This window comes from Ixodes scapularis, unplaced genomic scaffold (assembly GCF_016920785.2).
Source record: "Ixodes scapularis isolate PalLabHiFi unplaced genomic scaffold, ASM1692078v2 PGA_scaffold0__279_contigs__length_252992795, whole genome shotgun sequence".
Taxonomy (NCBI): Eukaryota; Metazoa; Arthropoda; class Arachnida; order Ixodida; family Ixodidae; genus Ixodes; species Ixodes scapularis.
Genome location: NW_024609835.1, coordinates 34,875,017 through 34,900,791, shown reverse-complemented (window position 1 = coordinate 34,900,791; position 25,775 = coordinate 34,875,017). Strand labels below are relative to the sequence as shown.

Here is a 25,775-nt window from a genome sequence, read left to right as displayed (position 1 = left end):
AAGGTCCGGGATCTCAGCGCCCCCAGCGCTGCAGTGCAAACATACTTTACCCTAACAGGCTCGTGCGTGTAGCTTCTTCGCTCGCACATAAAGTGACACTGTCAATTGGCGACTACTGCAAAATCGACGGCACCTAATGGCTAGGATAGAAAGTTTTCACACCAGGTTCACTCGCCAGCATTCTCGAGCGAATCAGATTTCCACATCGCCTGGCGACCTAAAGGCGAAGCCGTAAAAGTGTACTTTTACGGCGTCTGACGCAGCCGACCTATACTTTCACGGTTAGAGCCTATAGGCTCTAAGCATGAAAGTATAGGTCGGCTGCGTCAGAAGCAAGCTTGGAGCATTGCACGCGTCTAAAAATAGTCAGCATGCTATCGTTGTGTATATACCGCCTTCCGTGTTTGCTTGTTAGAGCTGATGATGAGGCAGAGCTTGATGAGTATGCATGAGGATTGCAGTGCCGACCGAAGCATAACGAGTTTGTGTGTCCTTACCGCAAGCGATTCTCTTTCCCGGTTGCGATGAAACGTGAAGAAAAAACAAAGCACATTATTGCGTGAGTATAGGATGATAATTATCAAGTCACTACAGGTTTTCTAAGCTTTTCTGAAACTCAAACTTTCATGATCCGAGCGCCTGAAGGCCCGTTCACACACTCGCAATTGAGTGGGACAACGACTGAGACAAGACCGGTTTTTAAGCCTCTTGCGATGGCCTCGGACCGGATGCGCTGCTGCGGAGCTGGCCCTAAGCCGTCGCAAGAGGCTTGGAAGCCGGTTTTGTATTGGTCGGTTCTACTTGATTGCAAGTGTGCAAACGAACCTATTGAATCCCTCGTGCAAAATAATTGATATTTGTCATCATAGAGCGCAGACTTTACTGCACTATTGCTCCAAATATCTACTCGCGCAATTAGTGTGTGCGTTAACGTGGCTTCTATTTGAGTGATTTAGAATTAATAAATGACGGTTTAAAAGCAACATTTAGAAAAAAAAGACTAATATTTATATTATTATTGCAAATAAGGAATGACTGGAATAGCGTACCTGTATGTCCTTTATCCTGCTCTTGCGCCATCAAATACTTCAGTATAATAACATATCCTTACAATTTTTTACAGGCATCTCAAAGGCTGCTACATGGATTTGGACGAGCTGTCCTGACCCCCCCTCTTGATTTTTACATGTGTAAAATTTAGGGCGTAAAACAGTGGAGAGGTGGAGGGGGTTCCTAAACATATGGTACGCTGACCAACACCTGACCCGGCCCCCCCCCCCCCCCCCCCCCTCAGGAAATTCCTGCATCCGCCCCTGCCTGTATCGCTAACATCAATTGTTGACTACGCGCTTTTTGTACTATTGATAACTACCTTTTATTTTCCTCTTTTGTTTCCTTGTGTGCGTGTGCGTGCGTCTGCGTGTGTGTGTGTGCGTGTGTGTGTTTGTTTGTTTAGTGGGGTAGGATATTTATTTTTGTTTAGTTAGTTTAGTAGGGTAGGATATGGTTTCGTTGAATTCGTTTACCCTCAGAGCGCGCGCGGGCGAAGGTAGACTAACTAAAGAAAAAATAAATATCCTACCCTACTAAACAGCTTTTTTTTATTTTATCTCTACTGGATACCGAGTGGAAACTATTAAGTGTTTTGGATGCTGTGTATGCGTATGGAGAGAAAGTTGGATCTGCCTATTGAGATTTGCCGGTACTGGTTTCACGCTGTAGTTGTATGATTTGGACAATAGGATACTGCGGCATCACGCAGAAGCGATTACATGCACGGCCTCAAGCCGATACAAAACCCATTCGTATTGTGACCGGCGGGGGAGGTCATTTAAGACAGGATTTTTTGGGGCTCTTCAGTGGGGGATTGCGGTCCACGTATTGAAAGCTGAGGTGTGCTTCATTAGACGACAGAAAGAGATGATGATGATGATGATGCGACACTGCCTTTTACTTGCATGACTCTGCGTTTTCGTTGTGTAATATCTATACTTAGCCACTCAACAATGTGAAGCGCGTGCCACGGAATTCACAGCCCTTTATCTCCAGGTCACTCACGGTTACCCTTTATCACACTTGTCTGTACAGGCGGGTTCTGGATTTTTCATCCCCTCCATTCCCAGGAAGTACGTGCACTGCGAAACACGGTGCAATCTGGAAGAACAAGTACGCTGCACTCCATATGCGTGGTGCTTGAAAGTACAGTGCGCCGCAATATGAAACACCCACTCGCAGCGCTCGGCCAGGCGCTCCGAGTGGGTCTTTCATATTGCGGCGCACTGTACATCTGCTATGTGGGCGCTATGCAGACGGGGAAACGAGGACCCGCATGTTATATCTAACTGTGATTATGGGTGGGCGTACTTTTTTCTTCAGCCTACCGAGCAGTGTTTTGTGCTTACGTTTTGCGGCAGTAAAATATCATTCATTACACTTTTTCTTTCTAAGGACCATTCTTGACACGAAAGTGATGAGAAAATCATGCAACATTAATGAGGATTCTTTGGAGAAACATGTTTAGATGAATACCAGGGTAGTTCAGGTCCGTGCACACTGCCGAATAAATATTTAAAAAAAAGCTTACATTCCCAGTTATGCAGAAAAGAAAAATGGGCATTCGCGTACTCCTGAGGCCACTTGATGGAACTACTGATAGACTATACTTTGCATGCCAACTAATATAATGAAAGCGAAGCATTTGCTCAAAACCAAAAGCAACTCACGAGCGCATTTTTATGCAGGTTGTAGAAGAAAAGATCTCCCAATCTCAGAGTGGAAACACAAAGCAAACACGAAGCGGTCCCCCTCCCCCAATTACTGCGGTATAATAAACGAGTCCACAACTCGTTGCTATTCTTCAATCACGCGATTACAGAGCGCCGAGCCGTGACACATCAAATTACGCTATCTCGTCCGGAACCCGCGTCGCCGTGCTAGCCGCACGTCTCAGCAGGCCTGAAAAGATTCGGCCGTATCTCTCCGCTCGGCTCGTCCGAAAGCTCCAAGGTCGGGGAAGACCTCCGCGACCCGCACCGCGCACGCCGTTGTTACCCAATACGTAGCCTCTGCTACCAGCGAAAACAAAACGTGCGACGTCACCCTGGGCCCGCGATCGTCACCGCCGCTTCTTTCGTAAGTGGCATCAAAGAGCACTTCCACGCCTGTCCGAAACGAGGGCGATTCTAACGCGGCCAAGTCGACAACAAGAGCCCCGGCGTCGTGACGTCACATCTCGCCGGGCAGCCAGCCGTGCAGCAAGCAGAGGCAGCATCGGCGACAGTTATCCGAGCCTTATCGAGAGCAGCGGGGGAAGACGCTACTTCCCTGGGGAGAGAGGAGGATCGCGAGGACCCCGAGGGCGTGTTAGCGCCGCGGTTCCCGTTCCGGGCGTTGATTGGTCCGGGCGTAGCATAAAGTGTACGAGGCCGCAGTGGTTCCTTCATACCAGGTTGAAGTCGAGTATCGCGCTGACGAACCTCATACATGCGAAGTTGGCAAGCCGCACTTTTGCAGCCATGGAAGGTGAGTTCTATTCACTGAGACGTGCGGATGTAGCGACAGGTGGGTGGTGGGTGCGGCATTGCTCAGTGTATCCGAGTAATGTGCTGCGGATAGTTATGCACATGTGAGTTTACAGCTAGTTGTTACGTAGGCGAGGTTGTCAATAAGCGGTAATTTACCTCTAAGCCATTTATCCAACGCGTAACCTTCAAAATATGAAAGCAAACATACTAAGCGGTACCAAGTATTTTTTTTTTTTTTTGTAGTGCCTTACTTGTCTGATAGTCAGAAACTTGGCTAGCATCAGGGGATTCTTTTTTTTTTTTTTCGTGCTTCCGTATGTTATGCCGTGTGGTGCGTGAGAAATATCTTAGCGCAAAAAGTACACTCGACATTCTACCTGCTTACTTTGCCGCCTAAAAGTCCTCCTGTGGGACATTGACATCATGACATGAGTGACGTGCGAGCATGCATATGCGTGCATTTTTATATTTGTTTCACAAAAACACTCGCTGCACGCTATCAATTAGTGGTATTGGCAAGGAGATCGAACTATAGGGGGCGCGACGTCCAGCTTGTTTTCCCTGGAGTTTGCGTTTACGAACATAAGGCACGTCTTTCTTGATTGCGCGCTGCAAAGGTTGGGAACGGCTCATGCCAATTGCTTCCCCGCGCTCAGTCGAGAAAAATGAAGTCAAAAATCCATGAGTGCTACGTGCGCCTGCGACTTTACTCAGCTTTACCTTTACTGACAGAACACGAGCCCCAGCCGAACTTTGACGTAATATTCGGCTGCATGAGCTGAGCGCTGCGTCAAAACGATGTATGTCGTTGTTGTCCCATCATGGCCTCCGAGATTTTTCGCGCGCTCTGCTCCGGGCTGTCCAAACGCTCGGCTGCCCACCAGAAAAAGCGAGCCGAGCCAGATTTCTGGATTTCCGCAAGCGGAGCTTATAACCAAACCAGAAACGGAAACAAAATCGCATCGAAGCACACTGTTAACTGCGAGCCCCCGGCATGAAGCTTGCATATTCCTTGTTTTCATCATCAGAATATGGAAAGGGAAGCGGACCTCTGCTGATTCGTAAATTTTCATATGCTACTTCGGTCGTTGAGCTGTTTCACTGGATGATAACTCAGAATGCCAGATATATTGCGAATCTATATTTGTAATCTGTGGATCCTGTCTGGGTCGGCGGGACAGGCAGAGAAATATAAGCAGTGAGTGCCGGCGAGCTGATAATTAATCCGTTTTTTTATCGTTCCCCATCTCAGTGTTTACAAGATGTAGAGAAATATTTTTATCGTCGTGCATGGGAACAGTTTCCGGAGCTTCCCTTCCGTGCATGGACATTTGTTCTACACCTTTCGCGCTTTGAAAAGATGAACCTTCAAATGTCGATCAACTTCTTCCTTGCCAAGGGGTCTGTGTGTTGTGGCGAGAGGCGGGAGCACATTTCGCGCTGCTCTTAAGTTCCGTAGACCGAGGATAATGGTGATGATGATAGTTTGCGGCCATTTCATTGTATTGTTTGCTTTGGTTGCGAGCGTCACCAAGCGCCCCACAGTAACAGTCTCTATCGCACGAATGCACTGGCCTGAGGAGCGTAGCCAGTTAAAAAAAAAAATGAATATAAAGCTAGTAAACAGGCGAGCTGGTTTAGGTTGCACATTGGTAAGACCGGAGACAGATACATGTCTCAAACTCAGCTCCTGAGTTTGAGACGTGTGTCCCTGTCCCCATTCTTTCCGTCGTCCCCGGTCTTAGCAATGTGCGAGAAAAAACTCGGAGGCCGTGTCCCCATCGGTGTAGTCCTCAATTTAGCTACTAGGGGCGCGACGCTTGGTACTCCTACCCATGGGTATGCGCGCGAGCGCGTAGTTTCAGTAAGCGATTTTGCTGGTGCACTTCAGAAAAAGAATGCATTTTGCATAAAGGCCATTATCCCTATTCCTTAGTTTTGCACACAACTTGCGTTAGAGAGTAAAGCTACATCCTCAATATGTTCGTATATACACTACTCATTGTTTTAATATCCATGTTTTTCATGTAGCTTTATGGTCGGGACTTCACTCTTCTTCGTTTAATTGTATCTACACGGACAGATAATCTCTTGCTCACAAAATACAATGACGTTCTGCCGACAGCTTCACAGGAATTACATGACCTCGGTGTGTAGATCGAATGTGTACCAAAGGCTGCATACGCTTCCCAAAACTTGCTGGAAGCATAGTTCTCTTCGTGAAGCCCCTCTCAAATAGACAGTCACTTCATAGTCGTTAGGAATTTGGTGTTAAAGGAATTGCCTCGAAAGGGAATCCAGATCGCCGGAACACACGACGGCAAAAGTAGAAAAGCACGGATATGCAGACATTTAGTATAAAGTATGAATGTTCATATCCTGGAAAATGTTCGGACATTCTAAATTAGAGCAAGTAACAAAGGTGGAAAACTGAAGTCACGGAATAGAAACTCACTTCCGATTAGTGGCGTTGCAGTAGTGGCTCTCCAAATTGACCGAGGGACTTCATGTGTTGTTAAAAGCATATATTTCGACCAGTTTTCTTTGGTACCTGAGTGGCGCGAGCTTTATTTCAAGATACGCATTTAGTGCATTTGAGCCTCCATGCGGACCCCTCCAAACATGAGACAAGAAACAACGTGACTGTTTGCTTTGACCTTGCTTACGCGGGTCCCAATATGCTCATTTCGAAACAGCAAACCTAGATGATTAAATGGTACAACTGTACAGCCAAACGACGTCTCATAACTCATTAGCATTATTAGCACATCAGGCAGATTGCCACCGAAATATTATTCCGGACCATTGTCCGAAAGGTATTCAAATCACGAACACGAGACGGTGTCCTATAAACACGCTACGGGATTGACGCCATATACAGGAAGCGGACGGGTGCCAAAACAGACACCACGAATCAGTGATTTGCATGCGTGTCACGGCGACGTGTGTATAAAATGTCAGTTCCTTGGCTCTGTGCCGAAACGAGCCTATATTGCAAGAAATCGTTTTCACAATCTCTCAGACGTCACAGCACAATTTACCACCCAACATCTTTATGTTTTCTTTTTTTTTTTTTCTCTTGATGTCGCATTTCATCATGTGACCGTAATATAGCTAAATGCCCTGTGTTGAGAAGTTCTACATAACATTTGGTAGAACCTCGCAGCGCAGCACATTTAGCAATGTACAACCAACTAGCCCAAACTCAAGTCCAAGCTTTATTACTTCAAATTTCATATAGTGGTGAACCAAAAAAAATATTACTAACAAACAAATCAACGATTAAAAATCTATGAGAGAAGCTGATCTCTCTTCAGAGATCAGCATCTCTCAGAGGAACTAAAATATTTCATCGCATTTTTGGGGGTCGGCATATTATTTTGACAAGCAGGAAAGCCAAATCATTTAATTTTGTCTAACTACAAAAATAGAAATAAATAAAATTCGAACGCATTACAAATACCCTCGCGGAAGCCTGACCGGAGGAATGAAGCCACTTGGCCCCGCGCAGACAATCGGCAGTTTCGCAACTCGTCAGGGGCCGGCGGCGACGGCAGCAAGGCCACTTGGTTTAGCTCGCATTTGCTCCTCCACTCATTTGACGCGACAACGAAGGCAAACAAAATTCGAGAGCCCGCTGGCAACAGGCTGGCAGGGCCCCAAATTTGCGCCAACGAGATCAGGGTTTCTTATCTCTCGCGCAGCCCGCGCTCCCTCCTATCTGTGCTCGCGGCGCTGCTTTTACGACGTGTCGATAGCCACGTATCGGAAGCGAGCTGCACGTCCTCCGTGCTCGATGATAACGTGTGGAGGGATTCTCCGGCGCGCGACCGAGGCGATAGACACGGCGGCGCCAGCGTTCTCTCGAATGCGTCGAGCACGTCCTAGAAACACGGCATGGCGGAGAATGTCAAAGGCGTCCTCCGTCGATGCCGTAAGTGCAAGCGAGTTCAGTTTGTTTACTGTTCCAGTTTGCGAGTTCGGGTGTCTTATCGATATTGGAGTGCAGTGGCGTGCCACGTATTATTGGCTGGCGTTGTTGTTGCGGTACAACAATAGATCGCGTGGCACTCTCAAATTAAGGACTTGGCTTTTCTTCGGTTGTGCTTAGTGCAAAGTCTGGTCCACCAGGACGCGTTAAGCCCCGGTCACACTGCAGCTTGTGCACACTGTTGGAGGCGTGTTTCTTTCTTGCATGACCGTCCTGTCATGCCCGAGTCCCACTAGACCGACAAACCGAAACAAACGACAGCGTCAAGCCTCAAACCAGAGTCTTTCGCGCCTTGACATGCTTTGTAGAATAAAGCGGGCTATGCTCAAACACAAGCATCACGCACGCGAGGGTATACTTGGCAGGCTTGCAATCACTCGTGCTTACCTTACGATTACGAGACGGAATGTCCAACGAGCCTGAATGTCCAACGAGACGAAAGATCCAATTATGGATATTCAGGCACGTTGGACATTCAGGCTCGTTGGACATTCCGTCTCGGTTGGATCTTCCGTCTCGTTGGACATTCAGGCTCGTTGGACATTCCGTCTCGGTTGGATCTTTCGTCTCGATGGACATTCAGGCACGTTGGACATTCCGTCTCGGTTGGATCTTTCGTCTCGTTGGACATTCAGGCACGTTGGACATTCCGTCTCGCCTGTCACGTGCTAGAATAATTTGCACTCTTAGATGTACAGACTTGGGTGTATATTTAGTCCGCATTCCTGCAGACATTGCCGTAGTTACATCATACTAAAATGTCGTGCCACAAAAGCCGACGTCGACGGACCGACAAAGAAACAGAGCAGACACAAATATAATTTCATCTATAGGAAGGCTCGATGTTTAGTTAGCTGAGTGCCGATGCGCAGCTATGTACCAATCGGTTAAAGGTGTTGATTGTACGACGCCAAACGCTCCTTTGATATTAACAGTTCAAATGTTTGGAATATTCCGATGACATAGATCAGCCAATTTGAAATATATAATAGGGATGCAATGTGCGGGTGTTCTATGTGGATCGCAATTGAGGGACGTCCATAAAAGCCGCGCTTCAGAACCCAGGAATTTTTAGTTCAGTCCTCATCCCTGCCTGTTTCAATCTATAGATGAGCTACATACGGAGATCCGCATTCCAAATACATGACCGCCCGCCAGCGCCGCTGACTATGCGCAAAGTCAATATTTAATTTTTTAAAAGGAGCTGTGGGTGCGAGGCATCAAGAGTTTCCACAAGCGTAATTTCCCACTAATAAAAAAAATATAGATATCTTTTCTTTTTAAATAAAATCTACATCTAACGCGCCTGTAAATGCATGGGGGTGGTGGCTGGTGTGACCCGACAATTACTGAGTAAATGCGGAACAATTGTGTGAATTTGACAAATTTTTATTTTTGTTCGTTTATCTTTGGAAGAGACAACTACTCACTATACACGTCAGTCGTCAGTAGTTTACATACGCATCCATTCCCTACCAATAGGTTTGTATGTCAGTGAGTAGAGCGATAATACTAATATCACACAGTACGCATATATTTTTTCCTTTTTTTTGCATGTGACATGCATAGTGGTTTTCAGAAGCCCATGTAATTTAACTGGCTTCTGGAAGCACTCCAAAGCTCGCCATTCTGTCGAGGTAGTTCATGACGTCTTGGTAGGTGGGAGCTTGACTGCTGATAAAGGAAGTAAACGCATCCATCTCGGCGTGCAGCAGAAGTTTCACACCCGGATGTACTAATAGCCTGCATCATGTGTGAATATAACAATAGATCGTTCCGCGTGGCTTTCTATTCTTGTAGGGTAAGCATATTACACCACGAATCCGGTCACTTCGTCGAACTTCCATTGGTCTCTGGACAACTGGAAGAAGGACAATTTGCCCCGATTCGCAGAATGAAGAATGGGGCGAAAGTCCCCGTTCGTCGAACTGTCGAAACGAGTTTATTAGGGTTGGGTGTGTAGATTGCCGGTGACAGTGGGGGTCAACAGTGAGACCTTCTTTTCAAAAAAGAGAGGATGACAAATGCAGCTCTCAGAATTGGCAAGGGTCCGATAGTGAATCGTACCCGGGTTATTCAAAATGATAAAAGTCGGGTTGTTCGTATGTTCACTCGCAACTCTAGCAGTATGGAATTTGGGAAGACCGAGCGAGGGGCTGACCTCCTGGGCCGGTTTTCTCGAAGCGATGGTAAACCCATTTTGGCAAACCACGGTGCCTAGGAAGGAAAAAGTACCTAGGTACTGTAATAAACGGCTGGATATAGAACAACAATAATGATTTTTGATTGGGCAATAAGATGAGTCATCTATCGGTGAAACAAGCCAGTCATTTTGTTTATCCTTTTTTCCGCTGGTTGTTATCGATCTAGTATGGTATTTTAAGTCAAAATATAGTAATGTTGTACTTGAACACCAATTTATTTGCTTCCGATGGTACCAAGAAATTTTAGCTACTATGCCATAGTTTGTCGACGAATATTCGAAAATCTAAAAAACATTTCCTTCAATATGTTTCGCCATAAACAACGTATAACTTTCCCGTGTTCCTTCCAGTCTGGCAACGCCGGTGCTGTATATAGTCTCGTTTTTGTTCCTCGCAACGCACGTTTCTGCGATTCCTGCTGATCTCAACTGTTTGCCCTCTCTTCCATTTGCCCAACCGATCCACCGGTGACGAGAAGCTAACTGGCCACCGGGGATATGTAGAAACCTCGATACTGTCGGCATACTGTCGGCGCGCTGCGAACAAAAAAAAACAGTACAATGCCCCAGCTGTTCACCAGGAACGAAGACTTTATCGTGGATAACCCCCTTTCTCCGCAAAGTAATCGCTGCTCACGAGTTGGCATGCATAGTGTAACAAATTAAACGTGTTAGAATAAATATATACCAACACTCGTTCGCAAAACATATTTTTACTCACCATAAGAACACTTGCAAGGCTTATGTACCGTCATATGTTTTGGATCCCGGACTGCTGAAGAGTGATGCGTTCGCGGAATGCTGCCGTCGGTTAGTTTAGTAGTCCCTCTGAACTACCGCTTTGCTTGACGTGCTAATAGGTTGACGGTGCGTCATTAATATAACAGCCGGATCGAAATGAATGTTCAGCAGAACCAAGCAGAATTATTAGCCCTCGTTGAGCGACGCCACGGCCATTTTGCTTCTAGGTACTGCCCCTCCCTCGGCGCCCATGCTCTCCAAGGCACGTGACCTAGAATTCCCCCTTCTAGGGACAATAGTTAACCTTAAAGGGGTACTCCGCCGTTTTCTTCATAGTCCCCGATTTGCCTAAAAGCTTGCTAGACACACCAACAAACATCGCTGAACTAGTAACTCAAATATTTGGACAAAATAACGTTTTTTCGTGCAGTTACAGAATTTACAATTTTGGACCTCATCGTGTTTTTCAAAGTGAAAAGCTCTACGGGCAACATTGAAAAAGTGACGTCATGGTTGGGTAGGAGTTCACTTTTTGGGCTGTAGACTTTGTTCACATCTGATTACAAACAGTTTCATGGTGTCAAATGAATGCTTTGGAAGGTCACTCCAGCCCCCGCGCAGCAGCACGATACAAATGCTCGGCATAGTTCATATTTAGACTGCCTGCTCGAACCGCAATCCAGCCCAACCGTGACGTTCAGGGCAATGAAAAGCGCGGGTATATTCGAATCTTCGTTTTGGCGTCGTTTTCATTTGCCGATTTCACAAAAACTATTCTGAATTTCGCGATACTAAATAGCATAACGAAAAGAGTAACGGACGGCGATTTCGAATATATGGTTAGTTGGGGTTGCTCAAAATATCGCCGGAGTTCCCCTTTAAACCACGGTTCGCGTTCGAGAAAACGGGCCCTGATGCCGTGGTCATATGTGCACTTGTAATGTACGCATATCAATAAATAACGGTCGCACCGTTGCAGCGGCTCTGTGACAGAGTTAGAACCAGTTGAAATCCGATCGCAGCCTTGGTATGCTACCTGGGCGCGTATCGGTGCGATTGCTGCATGCCACGTGACCAGGCAAGGCAGAAACGACGGAAGCCAACGCTAAAAAAGTATTGTAATAATTACTAATATTACCTACTTGTTGCTTAATACATGATTCACTGCGACAGCAATCGCTTTGGTGGCCGAATCATGCGAAACTAATCGTCGCGATAAGCGTCAACGCACAATCACCGGACAAAAGCTCACCAATTGAGAAGATTAGCTGCACAAAGGCTTAATGGAAGGAACGTTGTATCCTATCACTGATTTTGATATGAGGATCGAATCTTTGTTTCTGGGGACCGAGAAGTCCAATCAGAAATGTCTAAAACTTTCACGTTCGTTCTCTAAAAAAAGAAGAAAAAAAAACTGCAATTTAGAGTAATTACACATACTACACGAACTTCACCTAATAATAAATATAATACTAAAAATTCAATCAGGCGCTTTTCTCCCATGCGAGGGACATCATCTTTGCGGGACTAGGGACACGAATAAGAAAAATACAGCAACTCGTACAATAAGGAAAAACGGTGGCTGAGGACGCTCGTGGGTCCCACATTTGTTCCCGCTCCGGAGGTGCGACCTTCTAAAATCAAACGTGTGACAGATTGTCAATGGTCAACGAGTTCGGTCTTTGATCTTGTAGCATAAGTGACCTTTTAAACATATTTTTTTTTTAAATTATAGATATCATCTTTATATTTAGATATATAAAAGGAACAATAAATGAATTGTTTTGGGGATTTTATGAAGTCTACAAAATATACGTACGAGCATAATTTTAATTTCATTTTGGGGACTTTACAGAGGCAACGTCAGTGGGACAAGCTCAGCGGCATACCAAAATAGCCGTGCATCAAAAATCCCGGTACTGAAAAGCCCGGTGCCGAAGCGACCACATACCGAAATGATCGCGTACCGATATCTCCGCACCGAAATGTCCGGTTCCCCATTTTATCGAACGCATTTTTCACCGCCGTAACTATCAGTAGTCCTACAACTCAACAAAGAAATGTCTTCTAAATAATTTGCAAGGTTCATTCTATATCCGTTGGATATTCAGACTCGTTGGACATTCAGGCTCGTTGGACATTCCGTCTCGGTTGGATCTTTCGTCTCGTTGGATATTCAGGCACGTTGGACATTCCGTCTCGATTGGACCTTTCGTCTCGTTGGACATTCAGACTCGATGGACATTCCGTCTCGATTGGATCTTTCGTCTCGTTGTACATTCCGTCTCGCCTGTCACGTGACCGATTGGATATTCAGGCTTGTTGGACATTCAGTCTCGTTGGACATTCAGGCCATAAGCGTTACCTTACGAGCACCGAACAACTAAACTCCTGCCAAAGGTATCATTGCGAGCGTGCTGCATGTGTTGGAGGCTTGTCGCTCTAGTTCGTTTCTGCTTGTCGCTCTAGTGGAACTCGGGCAGTACAATGGTCCTACAAAAACGGTCGGCAGGCATTGTTCCAAGCGTATATATGTATGAAGAATACATACTTCGAACGTACATGAGGCCTGTCCGCCGATTATTCAGAAGAAAAAAAAAAGGGGGGGGGGGGGGGCGTTCTTTTTCTAATAATTAAATGGGAAGAAGTCGTTACGGTTGCCGAATTTTTTTATACCTGCTCCTCCTCTACTCCCAGTCGTTAACAATTTCAATTTTCACCATGTCAACAAAGTTTTCTAGTAACAAATAACAATATCACGACGATTAGCGTAAAAACGCGGGTGTTTTTTTGTTTTGTTTTTTTTGTACGAAATTACCGCTGAAGAGATATGCAATCAGAACGTGGTACTGTATATGAACGCATTATACATATACCGGGGCACTGTAGTCCCAAGGTATACATGTCATGCTGAATCGCGTTGCTTTTCCCTCCTTTGTGATGCGTGTTATGTTTTTGTTGTTTTCCTTGCAGTTTGCAAAAAATTTCTCCTTTCGGGAACCGGGAGGCGCCTTCTCTCATGCCGTGCCCTAGGAAGCGATTCCTCCATCAAAGGTTCCGGTAAGAAAAATATATATATCATCAGTAGCATGGGTAATAATAAATATAACGTGTCCGTATACCTGGAATACGTTCCGGTTGTCTTCTCAGTTTAACAGTAATACCAACAATAACGAGTATATTATGATCGTCAAAACTCGTTATGCTAACCAACATGAATTTTATCGGGTAAACATTTTGTTTTCGAGAATATCCAGTCACACTCCTCACACGTTCTGCAAAGGGCACGAGGTTCACTGGAGACATGATGACACAGTTATCTGCTTACACAGCTCAAGTACGTTCGTAGCACGTTTGCTTCTTACATTTGTGTACTTCGAAGATATCTGCAGGCGGTTTCTGCATGATATATTAAAAGCGTGACTTCGGCTTGAGATGTTCGCTTCTATGAAGGCATTCGAATTACTGTTTATTTTTATTTGTATGCACAAGTTTCGTTTTTACGTAATATTCAAGCAGGAAGCATTCGCAGTACCACTGGCCATCGTAAATTTAAGAGTGTCTTTGCAGATAAAGCAGGTCCTATTTGTTTGTTCGAATGTAACCTCGGGATATTTTTGCAAGTCCTCACCGTGTCGCCAATCGCTTTCCTTCCAGCTGCTCGGTCAGTCCGCTGCATGAGCACGGCCCTTGCCGAGGAACCCGAAGAGATTACCCTGCCCCCTCCCAAGATCAAGGACGTGTACAAGGCCAGTGAGAACACGCTCTGTGTTACGTTCTCCGACAACAGCAAATGCCTCTTCAGCAGTACCTGGGTACGTATCATTTTCCTTCGAATGTGACCAATCAAACAAACTACCATTGCTTCTGTGCTGCAGCCTCTCGAACTCCCTCCCCTTCAGAATTAACCTTTAGATGCAGGCCGGCTCAGGAGTATCTAACGGAATATTAAACTTAACAAACGTCAATTCAGCTATGGAGGTAAATTATGCATAATATAGGCAATCTTATTCCTTCTTATAAATAGGAGATGGACATTTCAGGTTAAAACAAAAAGAGGCGAGTTGGAAGATAAAGACAGGTGTCTCACACATGCTGCGACTTCCTCTTCGCAGCTTCGGGACAGCTGCAAATGCCAGGCCTGCGTTCATCCCCCGACTCAAGAGAAACAACTGGACAGCGCTAAAATCGACCCGAAGATCCAGCCCCTGTCGTGGGACGTGGAGAACAACTTCCATCGTCTCGAGGTCTTTTGGCCGCAGTCGGCCCGGCGGCCGCCGCACGCAAGCACGTACACGGCCGAGTGGCTACACCAGTTCACCACCGTGTTCCAGCCCAAAGAGGCCCCGGCCGAGACCGCCGTGTCCGCTGCTCCGGCCCAGGACCAGCAGCCGCCGCAAGACGAGATCACAGACGAGGTTTACATCAACAAGAAGTCGAGCGTCATCCTCTGGAACCGCGACGAGATCGAGGAGAACCCTCCGGAACTAGAGTTCGATGACTTCATGGGCACGCGAGCTGGTCTCAAGAAAATGCTCAAGAACGTCTGCAAGTACGGGATCTCCATCCTCAGAGGTACGTAGTTCAGAGGGGTAAAGGGTGGAAGCAGATCGCGGCAAATTCTGAGCGCTGACATCAGTTCTCTCCCCCCCCCCCCCAAAAAAAAAAAGACAGAAAAGCTAAAAAAAGAAATAGTAGACGATAGGTAGGGGTGTGTTCGTCTTGCCGCGATGAAATTAAGTTTTTTGAGCTGTTGTCGACTTTATTCATTTTTATGCAATGCGAGACGTCAGTGTTTTCCACGAAGTAAGCACAAAATAAGGCTAGAAAAACAATAAGTAGGGACCTTGCAAGTAACGTTTTCCCGCTTCTTTGTGTATATTGAAGTGCCTCGTGATCTGCCCATCGGGACCACCGATAGGACCACGGATGCCCGCGTTTATACACCACCGTTCAGAAGCGGCCGCAATGCTTGGGACCTTTCCTTCTGAAATATTATATTAAACCTATGACGTAGTTGGCACTTATTAGATTGTAGCAGAGGTATGGCTATGGGAACGACTAAGTAATCTGAATAAGGTGTTTTGAATTTAAAACTACAATATTCAATGGAATCTGGATTTGACAGATTTCTATCGCGGCCGAGAAACCTGCAATCTCCCGAAAACCTTTTCCAGTGTAGGTTTTATATAATTTAGGTTCCACTTTAAAAATTCCCCGTGATTGAAATGAACCCTTCGACGTTCGCTGGAACGTCTTAGTAGCCTGTTTGATTTGTAAGCGCACTGAATTTTTATATTTTCAGCAAGCACGTTCACAATATCGACCTGCCTCTGCTGTATCTTGACGACTATCCTGCCCATAGTATTGATGTCGGCTTTTACATCTTCTCACCTAAAACAAACATGGCAATCTTGCCGTTTTAATGTGGCTATCATGCACGAAACCGATAATGCTTCTCAAGAAAAGTGCAGATTTTGACATGGTGTAGATTAGCAGAGCCAGTGGATGTTAAGTTTGTGTTTTCAAAGATTGACACAAACAGAGCATGGGCTGTCTTTGTTAACTTGCATCGTTTCAAAAACTGCGTTTTATTCCCCGAGAATCTACATGTGCAGATGCACTGAAAAAAAAACTTAATTTATTGGCCAATCTAATTTACTTATGGTGCTAAAACGCTGTGTAAGACTGGAGTATACTCCCAACCGGCAGGTGTCAGCCCTCCACCTCATCTGCCTCCTCTCAATTAATTCTTGTTTCCTCTTCCCAAGTTGAACGAGAAAGATGGCCCCTCCATAGGAAGACTAGCCTCTCATGGGTGTAGGCCCGTTTGTCATATGCGCATTCGTCATAGGCCAACTGGTAATAGGCCCGTTCGTCACAGCGGAACATTCGTCGCAGGGGAATTTGTCCCTAGGAACGTTTGTCACTGTGCGAACCGGATATTTGAATTTGCTCAACATATATTCACCTGGCTGTGCATGCAATAAAGATTAGTACGGTATATTTAATTTTACTAAAGAGAGGGAACATCCAAACAAGTCATCGTTGTACTTAGAAAACAACAGATATATTGAGCGAAATAAAAAAAAAAAATAAAAAGCGATATTCCGAGCTGCCACCTTCATGATTTCTAGACGATTGCGACCATTGTAGCGGCTCACAATAATTCGAAGCCGCCGGTTGTTGTCGTCGTGCTTCTTGGATACCCTCGAAGATGTCGTGCCGCCCTCTGCTTGAGCCAGCTTCATCTCTGTTAAAGATAGAAAGAAAAAAGAACACACACACTCGTGGAGAAAGCTTTTTGAGTGGGCACTGTACTTAAGTTTTGAGCCACAAATGCAAAAATGTACTACAGAAAACGTCCAAGTTCTCAGAGGATTAGGTCAGTTCTTACGTGCAGTCCCCGGAGCCACGCTTCGATGCTGTTGTTCGTCCTTGTTGGCCTTTCTGCTAGTATTGATTCTTTGACTGACCAAACCAGAGGAGGGGAGGTGGCCGACGACAAGCCGTTTCGACGAGGTCTTCCTATATACACGTTTTCAAAGTAGTCCGCCACGAGTGAGGCATCGGTGGGGAAAACCTCGAGAAGTCCCTTGAAGGCCTTGGGAATGTCGGCGATTGGCAAGAAGGCCAATGCTGGATGCATTCCCATTTGAAAATCAAAAAGAAATAAAGTAACCAATTGGCTTACCTGAAGACAACAATAAGACATATAAATAGAATCCGCATACCAGAACTGCAAACTCGTCATCTGAATTGTAGCGACTCTGGTGACCGCTGGAGCACACCTTCCTATACACCGACTGGGATAAGTGAAAAAAGCATCCCTCTATCGTTGATGGCCGCTATCTTGAAGTCCGTGTAAGCCACCTCAAGGCAGTTGGCCCCCCATGTGACTCAGAACGACGTCGAAAAACCTTAAAACGGGCGAACATATTTTGAAGTCTTTAAACACATATCCAATAATAGGTCCACTGAGCGTTTCGTTTCATACGTTTATCGGAGCTCTTGAATGCTCACCTTTTGTAGGTAGCTTCAGATTTGTTGGGCAACAAGCCGTAAACCATTGGCTTTATTTACCACGCCGTTGACTGTGGCATGCTCCGTGTACAGTTAGTAGAAGTGTGCCGGGGTCACTTTGAAGGTCCCGTCCGCGAACCACGTAGTCGGGTCTAGGCCAACTCGTCCGCGGTCCGTTCGTCGAATAGGCCCATTCGTCATAGGGCAACTCGTCGAAGAAGCCAACTGGTCGCTGCTTTTTTAATGCCAAATATATAATTTGTGTCCTTAAATTTCAAAGCAAATACTGTCCTTAATAGTGCGTGTTCTGTCTTTCGTAAAAAAATGTATCAGCAGGCGCTTCTTAAGAGGATCATTACGAACCAGTGCACACAGAATACACTCATACAGCGCTGAGCGCTGTATGAGTGTATTTTTCTGTGTGTTTGGATTTTGAGTAACTGTCTACCTGTGCGCTGGTTCGTAATGATGCCTTACCAACTCGCCCAATCTGCAGTATTAACAGGTCTGCTCTCTCTTTTTGAAGGTTAACACTTGCCGTTTTCGCCACTTTCGCGGTGCAGTGGGGCATGGTCACTATGTCGCTCTTGTATCAATGGGGCGCGTGTTAACCTACCCGGCCGATCAGCGTCAACTAAGGCCTTAGTTGACGCCGCTTCGCAGCGACAGTCTACGGCGGCTCATCACAATATAAGTAGGGCTCCGTGTTTTCGGATAAATCCGAAAAACACCCGCCGGTGAAATTCGGTCAATTCGGATTTATCCGATAAACTCCGAATTTATAAATTAAAAAGTCAAAAACCTTTTTTCTTCTTTTTTTTTAATATTTGGGCAGCGCGGGGAAATGGTCCTAGTTAAATGCCACTATAACTATCTTTCAAATCTCGGACCGTTGTCAAAAGGGGTCTCACCACTTGTCTCGTCAAGGTTGATTCAGGGCAACATGGCATTGTACACTCAGGTCACGACAAAAGCCACTCTTTCGGTTTCCTCTTAGGGTCATGAGATTTGCGATTTAGAGAAAGGAGAGGTTATGTTTTTTGTAACAGTGAAAGCTATGGACCATAGAGATTGTATAAAAAAGGGAAGAGGGGCAGTTGAAAACTATTACATCCTTAACCCCTCCACCTCTCGCGACCGCGGGCTAGATTGATGGAATAGGATGGGATGACTAGGAGCTTCCTAGTGACTACCTCCGGGAGTTTATTGATTTTAAGGTATCGCCATTTATCGAAGCAACACTCGTATGCGACTTTTGTCGTGAGGCAAATTAGTATTGCCAATGGCAATGGCACCAACACCAAATTCAGCCGAAGAAGTTTTAATTGATACAAGCGCGTTTTATTTTTATCTGGCATACGTTTACATCCGGTTATTATTAATTTATCTATTTTAATACGAAACGTAGCGAAATTAAAATCTGAATTTTGAAAAATTGGGAATCAAACAGAGATAAACTCCGATAAACTCCTCAAACAGATATAAACTGCGATAAACTCCGAATCTTCGGCAAAAAATAGCTCAGAAAAACACCCTCCGAATTTGACGAAAAATAAACTCCAAAAGCACGGAACCCTAAATATAAGTAATAAAGAAACGTAACAAAAGGACGATCATGTCAATCAGGATGATGACACAGTTTTCAACTTTTCTAAGGTTTCTCTCCTATCTTTGCCCTCTTGTAGTGTTTCTTTTAATCCTGTAAAGAAAGTAAAATATAAAAAGGAACCACAGACTTTTACCTCAAACCGTCATTCAACCCATTTGACGAATCGCCCTTCGACCAATTACCCCTTTCGACAAGTTGTCCTAATACGACTTGCCCTATTCGACGAATTGGCCGTCGACGAGTTGGCCGTCGGCGAGTAGGCCGTCGACGAGTTGGCTTTCGACGAGTTGGCCGGATCCCCACGTAGTCGCGTGAGCCAGACAGCTCAAGTTGCGCTCGATAGCAAAGATCAAGATTCTTTCGCCGTCGCCCTCTCCGCTATCGTAAAGGAGAAAGGAGTCTTTTTTGGGCTGTGGTCCGCATGCAGGTAAAACAGTCATTATTATCATAATATGTCGCGCAGTGTAATTTTGCGCTGCAATACACTTTACTTTGAACTCTGTGGGCATTCGATCATATGTCACCTTTGCAAGATGATACGCTGTACTCGAAATTCGGCCGCTGCCTTTGCTAGCGGATGGTGCCCCGGAGTGTTGGCGGTGCGGGAATCTACAAAGCAATGTCGTCACTGACACAGGCAACCGCAGCCAGAAGTATTTGGTGTGGTGATAGACGGCCTTCCACTGGAATAAAGGACATCAGTGACCTTGTTTTGGCAATATAAGAGCAGGAACAGATTTTGGTACATACCAGCTTTTTCCTTCATCTGATGACGAACCCAAGCACGTTCATCTTGGTGTTGTCAAATACATGTATATGGTCTCCTGAATAAGAGATTACAGGAGTCTTGGCGTGATCGGTGACTATTTTAGTTTTACAAACTCCTCTCCGCCAGCAGGCCCAATACAACGTAGTTTCGTAAACCTTAATGCAAGTGTAGGAATGTCCTTCGTGAAGAAGCATATCGCCACCTCTCTTAGTGAATCCCGGAGAAAAGCTCACCGGAGAAAAGCTCACCGGAGAAAAGCACACCGGAGATAAGCTCACCGGAGAAAAGCTCACCGCGAAACCGGCGGATGCGGAGAAAAGCTCACCGGCCATTGAGCGTATGCGGAGAAAAGCTTACCGATATTTTCTCTTCTTTTTATATGAAGGCTGTTGGATAATGCGTAACATATATCAATTTATAATCATTAAAATTCGTCAGCTTTGTAAAAAAATTTCCTTTTTGTAATATTTGTTAAGGTTATTGGGTATATTGCTCCCAAATTAATAATTGCGGGCGAGTGTTTTCTGTGGCTTACTCTCGAGGCAACGAAAACCTAACTAAAAACTTTATGAACTTGAAGAACAGGAAAAAGCTAAAAAATTTAATGATGACTGCCTAAAACCTAAAAACATCAAAGCTGCAGCTGCCGAAAATTCAAAAGTGCATGCGCAACAACGAGGTGCCTGAAATTCTCCTTGAAGCTTTTGTTAACCTTCGAAAACAGAATAAAACAGTCAGTAGGATATCGAGGCTTCTTCCACGGACATGCACGCCTTCTAGCCGTTCGTGCTGGTGTTTTCACACGTTCCCTTTGTGTGATACTGAGTGCCCTTCTACGGTGAGCCACCCATGACCTTCGGAGCTGCGCAATGGCAGCGTTGTTGATCGTAACCTATAGAAGTAGTCTTCTGTTATACAGCAAACAGGGCGAATTTGTAAACGTTATACATGATGAAAACCGCTCAAACGATGACGACGGTGTGAAGAAAACAAACACGACAAGCGAAGCTGTTCTCGCAACTAAAGTTTTTTTAGTGAAATTAACAGAAAGAAAACAGCGTAGCCGACACTGATTACATCAGCAAACACCTTCTTATCTATTAGGCACTACACAATATTTGGAGCTGAACCGGTTCACACACCGCTATTCATTATAGCTCGCAAAGAACAAACCCTTTATCTGAAAGAGCTAGTGACGGCGCGCTGTCAGCTGTCAATAAATTGTTGCCTTTTTTATCGGTGTACGATGTTTTGATTTTATGTTTGCGGCTTCAATAATTCATAGAATGAGTGATTACTAATTTCTGAGGAATTGGTAAGTATGCCCAATGAACTTCAAGAATATTTAAAAAAAGAGGACATATTTTTATTGAAGTGACGAATGCGAATTGTGTTAAATTGGCACGTTTGACGCAGAATCAAGCTAAGCCAAAAAAATATCGATGAGCTTTTCTGTACATTCGCTCAAAGGCCGGTGAGCTTTTCTCCGCATCTGCCGGTTTTGCGGTGAGCTTTTCTCCGGTGAGCTTATCTCCGGTGAGCTTTTCTCCGGTGAGCTTTTCTCCGGTGAGCTTTTCTCCGCCGCACCTCTTAGTAGTAACTACCTCCATTTAGAAATCGAAAGTGATATTTTTATAATCGGAGGGCAACCGGCATAATTTGCCCTGAAACGGGGCACAAAAAAAAAAAAAAAAAAGAATCGCGCTTGGTGGGCTTTTTTCTATTGTGAACTTTATGTTCTCAAAGTTCTTTTGTAATAAAGGTGACCCCGATAAGACGACATGCAGGCTAAAGGCTGCATGCTGCCTTAACTTGGGGTCATTGGGACATGCTTTTGTTTCCCGTAGTCAACCTCACTGGCCTTGTACGGATTTAATTAAGTGGCCCCCTTTCGTGACTTTCCTAAGAAAACAAGAAAGAAGAAAACAACGTTTAGCAATCTAGAAGTCATTGTGTGACGAACTGCCAGCGTGACGAATCACCCTATGACCAATGTTCCGCTGTGACAAACGGGCCTGTTACCAGTTGCCCTATGACGAATCGACATGTGACGAATGGGCCGTATCCCGCCTCTCATATAGGGTTTTCCCCATTTCCCTCCTTATTGTTTTTTTTTCTTCTCAATTAACGCTCCCACCGTCTTGTCTTGCAGGCGTTCCATTAAACGAGCACCAGATCGTGAACGTGGCACGGCGGATGGGCTACATCCGAGAGACCGGTTACGGCGTCACGTTCGACGTGAAGTACAACGCAGACCCCAAGACGCACCTGGCATACACGGGTCTGCAGTTCGGCCACCACACGGACCTGGCCTACCGGGAGCGGGCACCTGGGGTTCAGCTCCTGCACTGCCTCAAGGCCGCTGACCCGGCCAGCGCCCAGGAGCATGCCGGCGGCAAGTCGTTTTTCGTGGACGGATTCTACGCAGCCCAGTGGCTCCGTTACAACTACCCGCAACACTTCGAGACGCTGTCGAAGACTCCCGTGATATTCTCTTTCCTGGACTCTGATCGGGACGTAAGTAATCCTCAAATTTCTAAGCCGCTTGTGCGTTTTTTTATATATATATATATATTTGTTTGTCAGGTTTTGGCCGCAGCCACGACCACTCACGTCAAGTAACCTGAGGGCTGATCAAATGAGGTCATAGCTTGTATCGTACGTCTGGCACTCCCGCTGGTTATCCCAGTCGCACAACAAACGAAGGAAACTCCTTGTTTCAATATCCCCGCGAAATAAACTTTCCTGCAATGGTTATAATAGGGTTGCAAGCACGAGTTCCCATTATCTACACCTTTTCACATTGATTACAATCACGTGTCCACCGGCCCCAACGTATCCGACTCGTGTGTTTAGAGTCCTATCCCGCTCATACATCAAAACTGATCCCGAAGTGGCAACAAATGACGTCACAGAAGCCCGAGTGTCCATGGTGTACCGATCGACGCTCGCACGCTTCTCTCAATGATTGTTCAGCATATCGATTAAGTGGTTCCACTGTCTTCTAATGACAGAGGTGGTTCCGAGAATCCTGGCCTGTGATCAGCGTCGACCACATGGGAAAGCTGAAGGACATCCACTACAGTCTGTTCTCCATGCGGCCGCCCCTTCTGCCCCAGGACAAAGTTGCAAACTACTACCAGGCACTGCGGCTGTTTTCCCAGAGGATCGAGCAGAGCACGCTGCAGTACTCCTTCTACCTCACTCCCGGCGATCTTGTGGTCATCAACAACAGGAGGATCCTTCACGGCAGGACCGGGTTCGAACCTTCCAAAGTGGAGAGGTGAGTGTGCTGGTGATATATGTTATGCGCCACCAAGGTAAAGCACGCACACGATTGAATGGAACGTTCTGGAAGCTCCAAATTTATTATTCTTATGTAAGTAGTATTTACTGCCGCCATGCTTAGGTCCGCTGCTGCTGAGCAAGGGACTCAAGCTTACGACGAGATTCCATGACGCTTCCGTAACTTGCACTTTACACCATCAAAATCGTAGTGTTATTCTCAGGACTGGCCTGGTTCAAGCATGTTGCGTAAACACCACGCTCAATTACGCCTCCCTGGTAATACCACCTATCTGACCGAAAGCATGTGGTTAGGATGATGCAGAGATGCTGGCTATTAGCACTGAGATGTTTCTGTGGCACTCTCCTATGGTTTCCGTTCGTGACGTCACGACCAGAAATTTTCTCACCGTGACGTCACGAGTAGTAATCTTTGACTACTTATCATTAACTGCAAACCACAAGTTCCATGGTATGTGTAAAAGTAACAATGGAAGCTTGTAGTCATTGCATTCTTAAACAAACATCGTCACAGCTGACACTCTGACATGCTGATTTCCGTCGATAAAAGAAACATTAATCCAGATAAAGGCGTCACAGTGAGCGTTTGGCCAGTCTCGAATGGCGACAACAGCGACGCTTTTGATCGCGCACGTCGCTAATAAGGAGGATGGGTTGCTAGGTGTTACGTCACGGCGTCGCTCCCTATAACCAGCTAATCCAGTGCAGCTTCCGTTGCTATGCGTCCTATCGCCTAGCCTCTCGAAATATATGCACCCCGCCGCCATCTGTCGGCGCATGCAGAAGGTGTTGCGTAGCCAGTTTCAACAGACAGTGGGGCTGTATCGCCCCCCCTCCCTCGAAAAGAGAACAGGAGCCTGAGTCATACATATTTTTTTATGATAAGAAGGGTGGTGATTGGCTACTCACCATACTATGGACTGCAAATATAGCTGCAGGTGCGAAGGGTATTGACGACGAGATTAAAGTCCCTAGATAAAAGCTTCCTACAAGCGTCGACAGCCTTTGAAACGCCGACTGCGTGAAGGTGCAGGTTCTAGGAAGCGAATGGCGGCGCACAGCAGAGGTTTGAACTGAAGGCCGCCATTTTGTTCTAGCGGAATGTGCTTTGTAATTTATATTGGTTGTCGTTACTATTAAAATTATCTAGAGACTTTAGACGAGATGCTTCGATAGCTCCCTCTCATGGTTTCCACCTGTGACGTCAAAACCGGAATTATTGATTGCCAGCGACAATTTTGATAGAATGTGTAAAATGTACGGCGGAAGCTCGTAGTCATCGCGTCTTGAAATCACGCCGTCGAACTTGACGTCCTGACATTCTTCTTATCTTCATTACTTAATTAGACCTCATCATACTCAACATGTCATATTGAGGGCTTGTCCAATCGTGGAAGGTCGACCACAGAAGCGCGTTTGGGCGCGCGTCGCCATATAGTGCCCCGTAGCACACACCGTCAAGGTGTTTGAACTTTTTAATTCCCCACAATCCGCGTGGTAAGAAATAGTACACATAATACTGCGTAAAAATGTCACAACTGTTGCATTAATCACGCGAAATATTACATCTACCGACCACCGTAATGGCGTAACGGTCGTGCGTGAGGCTGCCGGTTAGGAATCCCAAGGTGTCACTTTTTAACTGCCCTTCATCCAGTTCCGTTTTGTAATGTGCTTCTTCCGCTCGTTAGCTTCGGCTCGTAAATACGATTACCGAGATTACTTAAGTACGTCAAATCAAAGAAGGCTTCCAGGTTATCTGCAGAAGCAGCCCCTGTTTTCTTGGCAAGACAACTTGCAACTGTCACCTTTGTAGACAACAGCGACACAGTCTTCAAACGATTTGCTGCATAATTCTGAAGCAACCTAGAAAATCATGGTGCTTACAAGAAAACACCAAGTTATGTTCTGCTCTCACAAATTTATTCTGCAAATGGCAAACATGTTCTCCAGCTCTCTTTGAATATCATATTTTGTTTCATTCTGCTTGCAAATACCCCTCTCAATGTTTAAGCCATTTTTTTTTTAAGAAATGCGTTTTTTATTATATATAAGCTGTAGCTTTCGTGGTCTAATTGTGTCCAATATTTTGTGCCATAACTAATTTGGAATAGTTTCTCTATCGCGTATCATGTCCTTTATCCTGCTCTTGCGCCATGAAATACTTCAGTATAATAACATATCCTTACAATTTCTTTACAGGCATCTCAAAGGCTGCTACATGGATTTGGACGAGCTGAAATCCCTGTACGAAAAAATGAGAAAAGACGACGACCTGTAAATAGGCATCCCTCATCCTTGTAAATAGTATCATATTTTAGTTTTTATTTTATGCAAACTGTGGGAGTGGTTGAATAAACACATACCATGGATTAGGCCTTTGTTTTGTTTTCTTATACGTGCACGTTAGTCACGCCAAAAGATAACGATGAACATAATTTTAACTGCGACATTCGAGACACATGGACGGCAGATTCGTCCGATCCGACGTCCGATCCGACAGTCTGAACGCCGCTCCGAATCGCCGCACGCAACAGTTTGAGACACACGGTTCCGACCTTGCATGCGACACGACAATCCGTTCGGCTCCGCCCAGGAGATTCAAGCAC

General features: G+C 45.5%; 1 protein-coding gene across 1 annotated transcript; it reads left to right on the top strand.

Moving 5' to 3' along the window:
- Positions 1–2,859: 2,859 nt before the first annotated feature.
- On the top strand, positions 2,860–25,541 carry LOC8038771 (gamma-butyrobetaine dioxygenase). Its single transcript, XM_029982222.3, has 7 exons — positions 2,860–3,522; positions 13,433–13,519; positions 14,117–14,274; positions 14,575–15,034; positions 22,013–22,377; positions 22,875–23,143; positions 25,369–25,541. Exons 1-7 carry the CDS (start codon positions 3,516–3,518, stop codon positions 25,445–25,447), a joined length of 1,425 nt encoding a protein of 474 aa, XP_029838082.2. The 5' UTR covers positions 2,860–3,515; the 3' UTR covers positions 25,448–25,541.
- Positions 25,542–25,775: the final 234 nt, after the last annotated feature.

Coding starts and splice junctions, on each gene's coding strand:
- LOC8038771 (XM_029982222.3), top strand. Junction 14,275..14,574: donor GCCTCTTCAGCAGTACCTGG/GTACGTATCATT, acceptor TCCTCTTCGCAG/CTTCGGGACAGCTGCAAATG. Junction 23,144..25,368: donor GAACCTTCCAAAGTGGAGAG/GTGAGTGTGCTG, acceptor ATTTCTTTACAG/GCATCTCAAAGGCTGCTACA.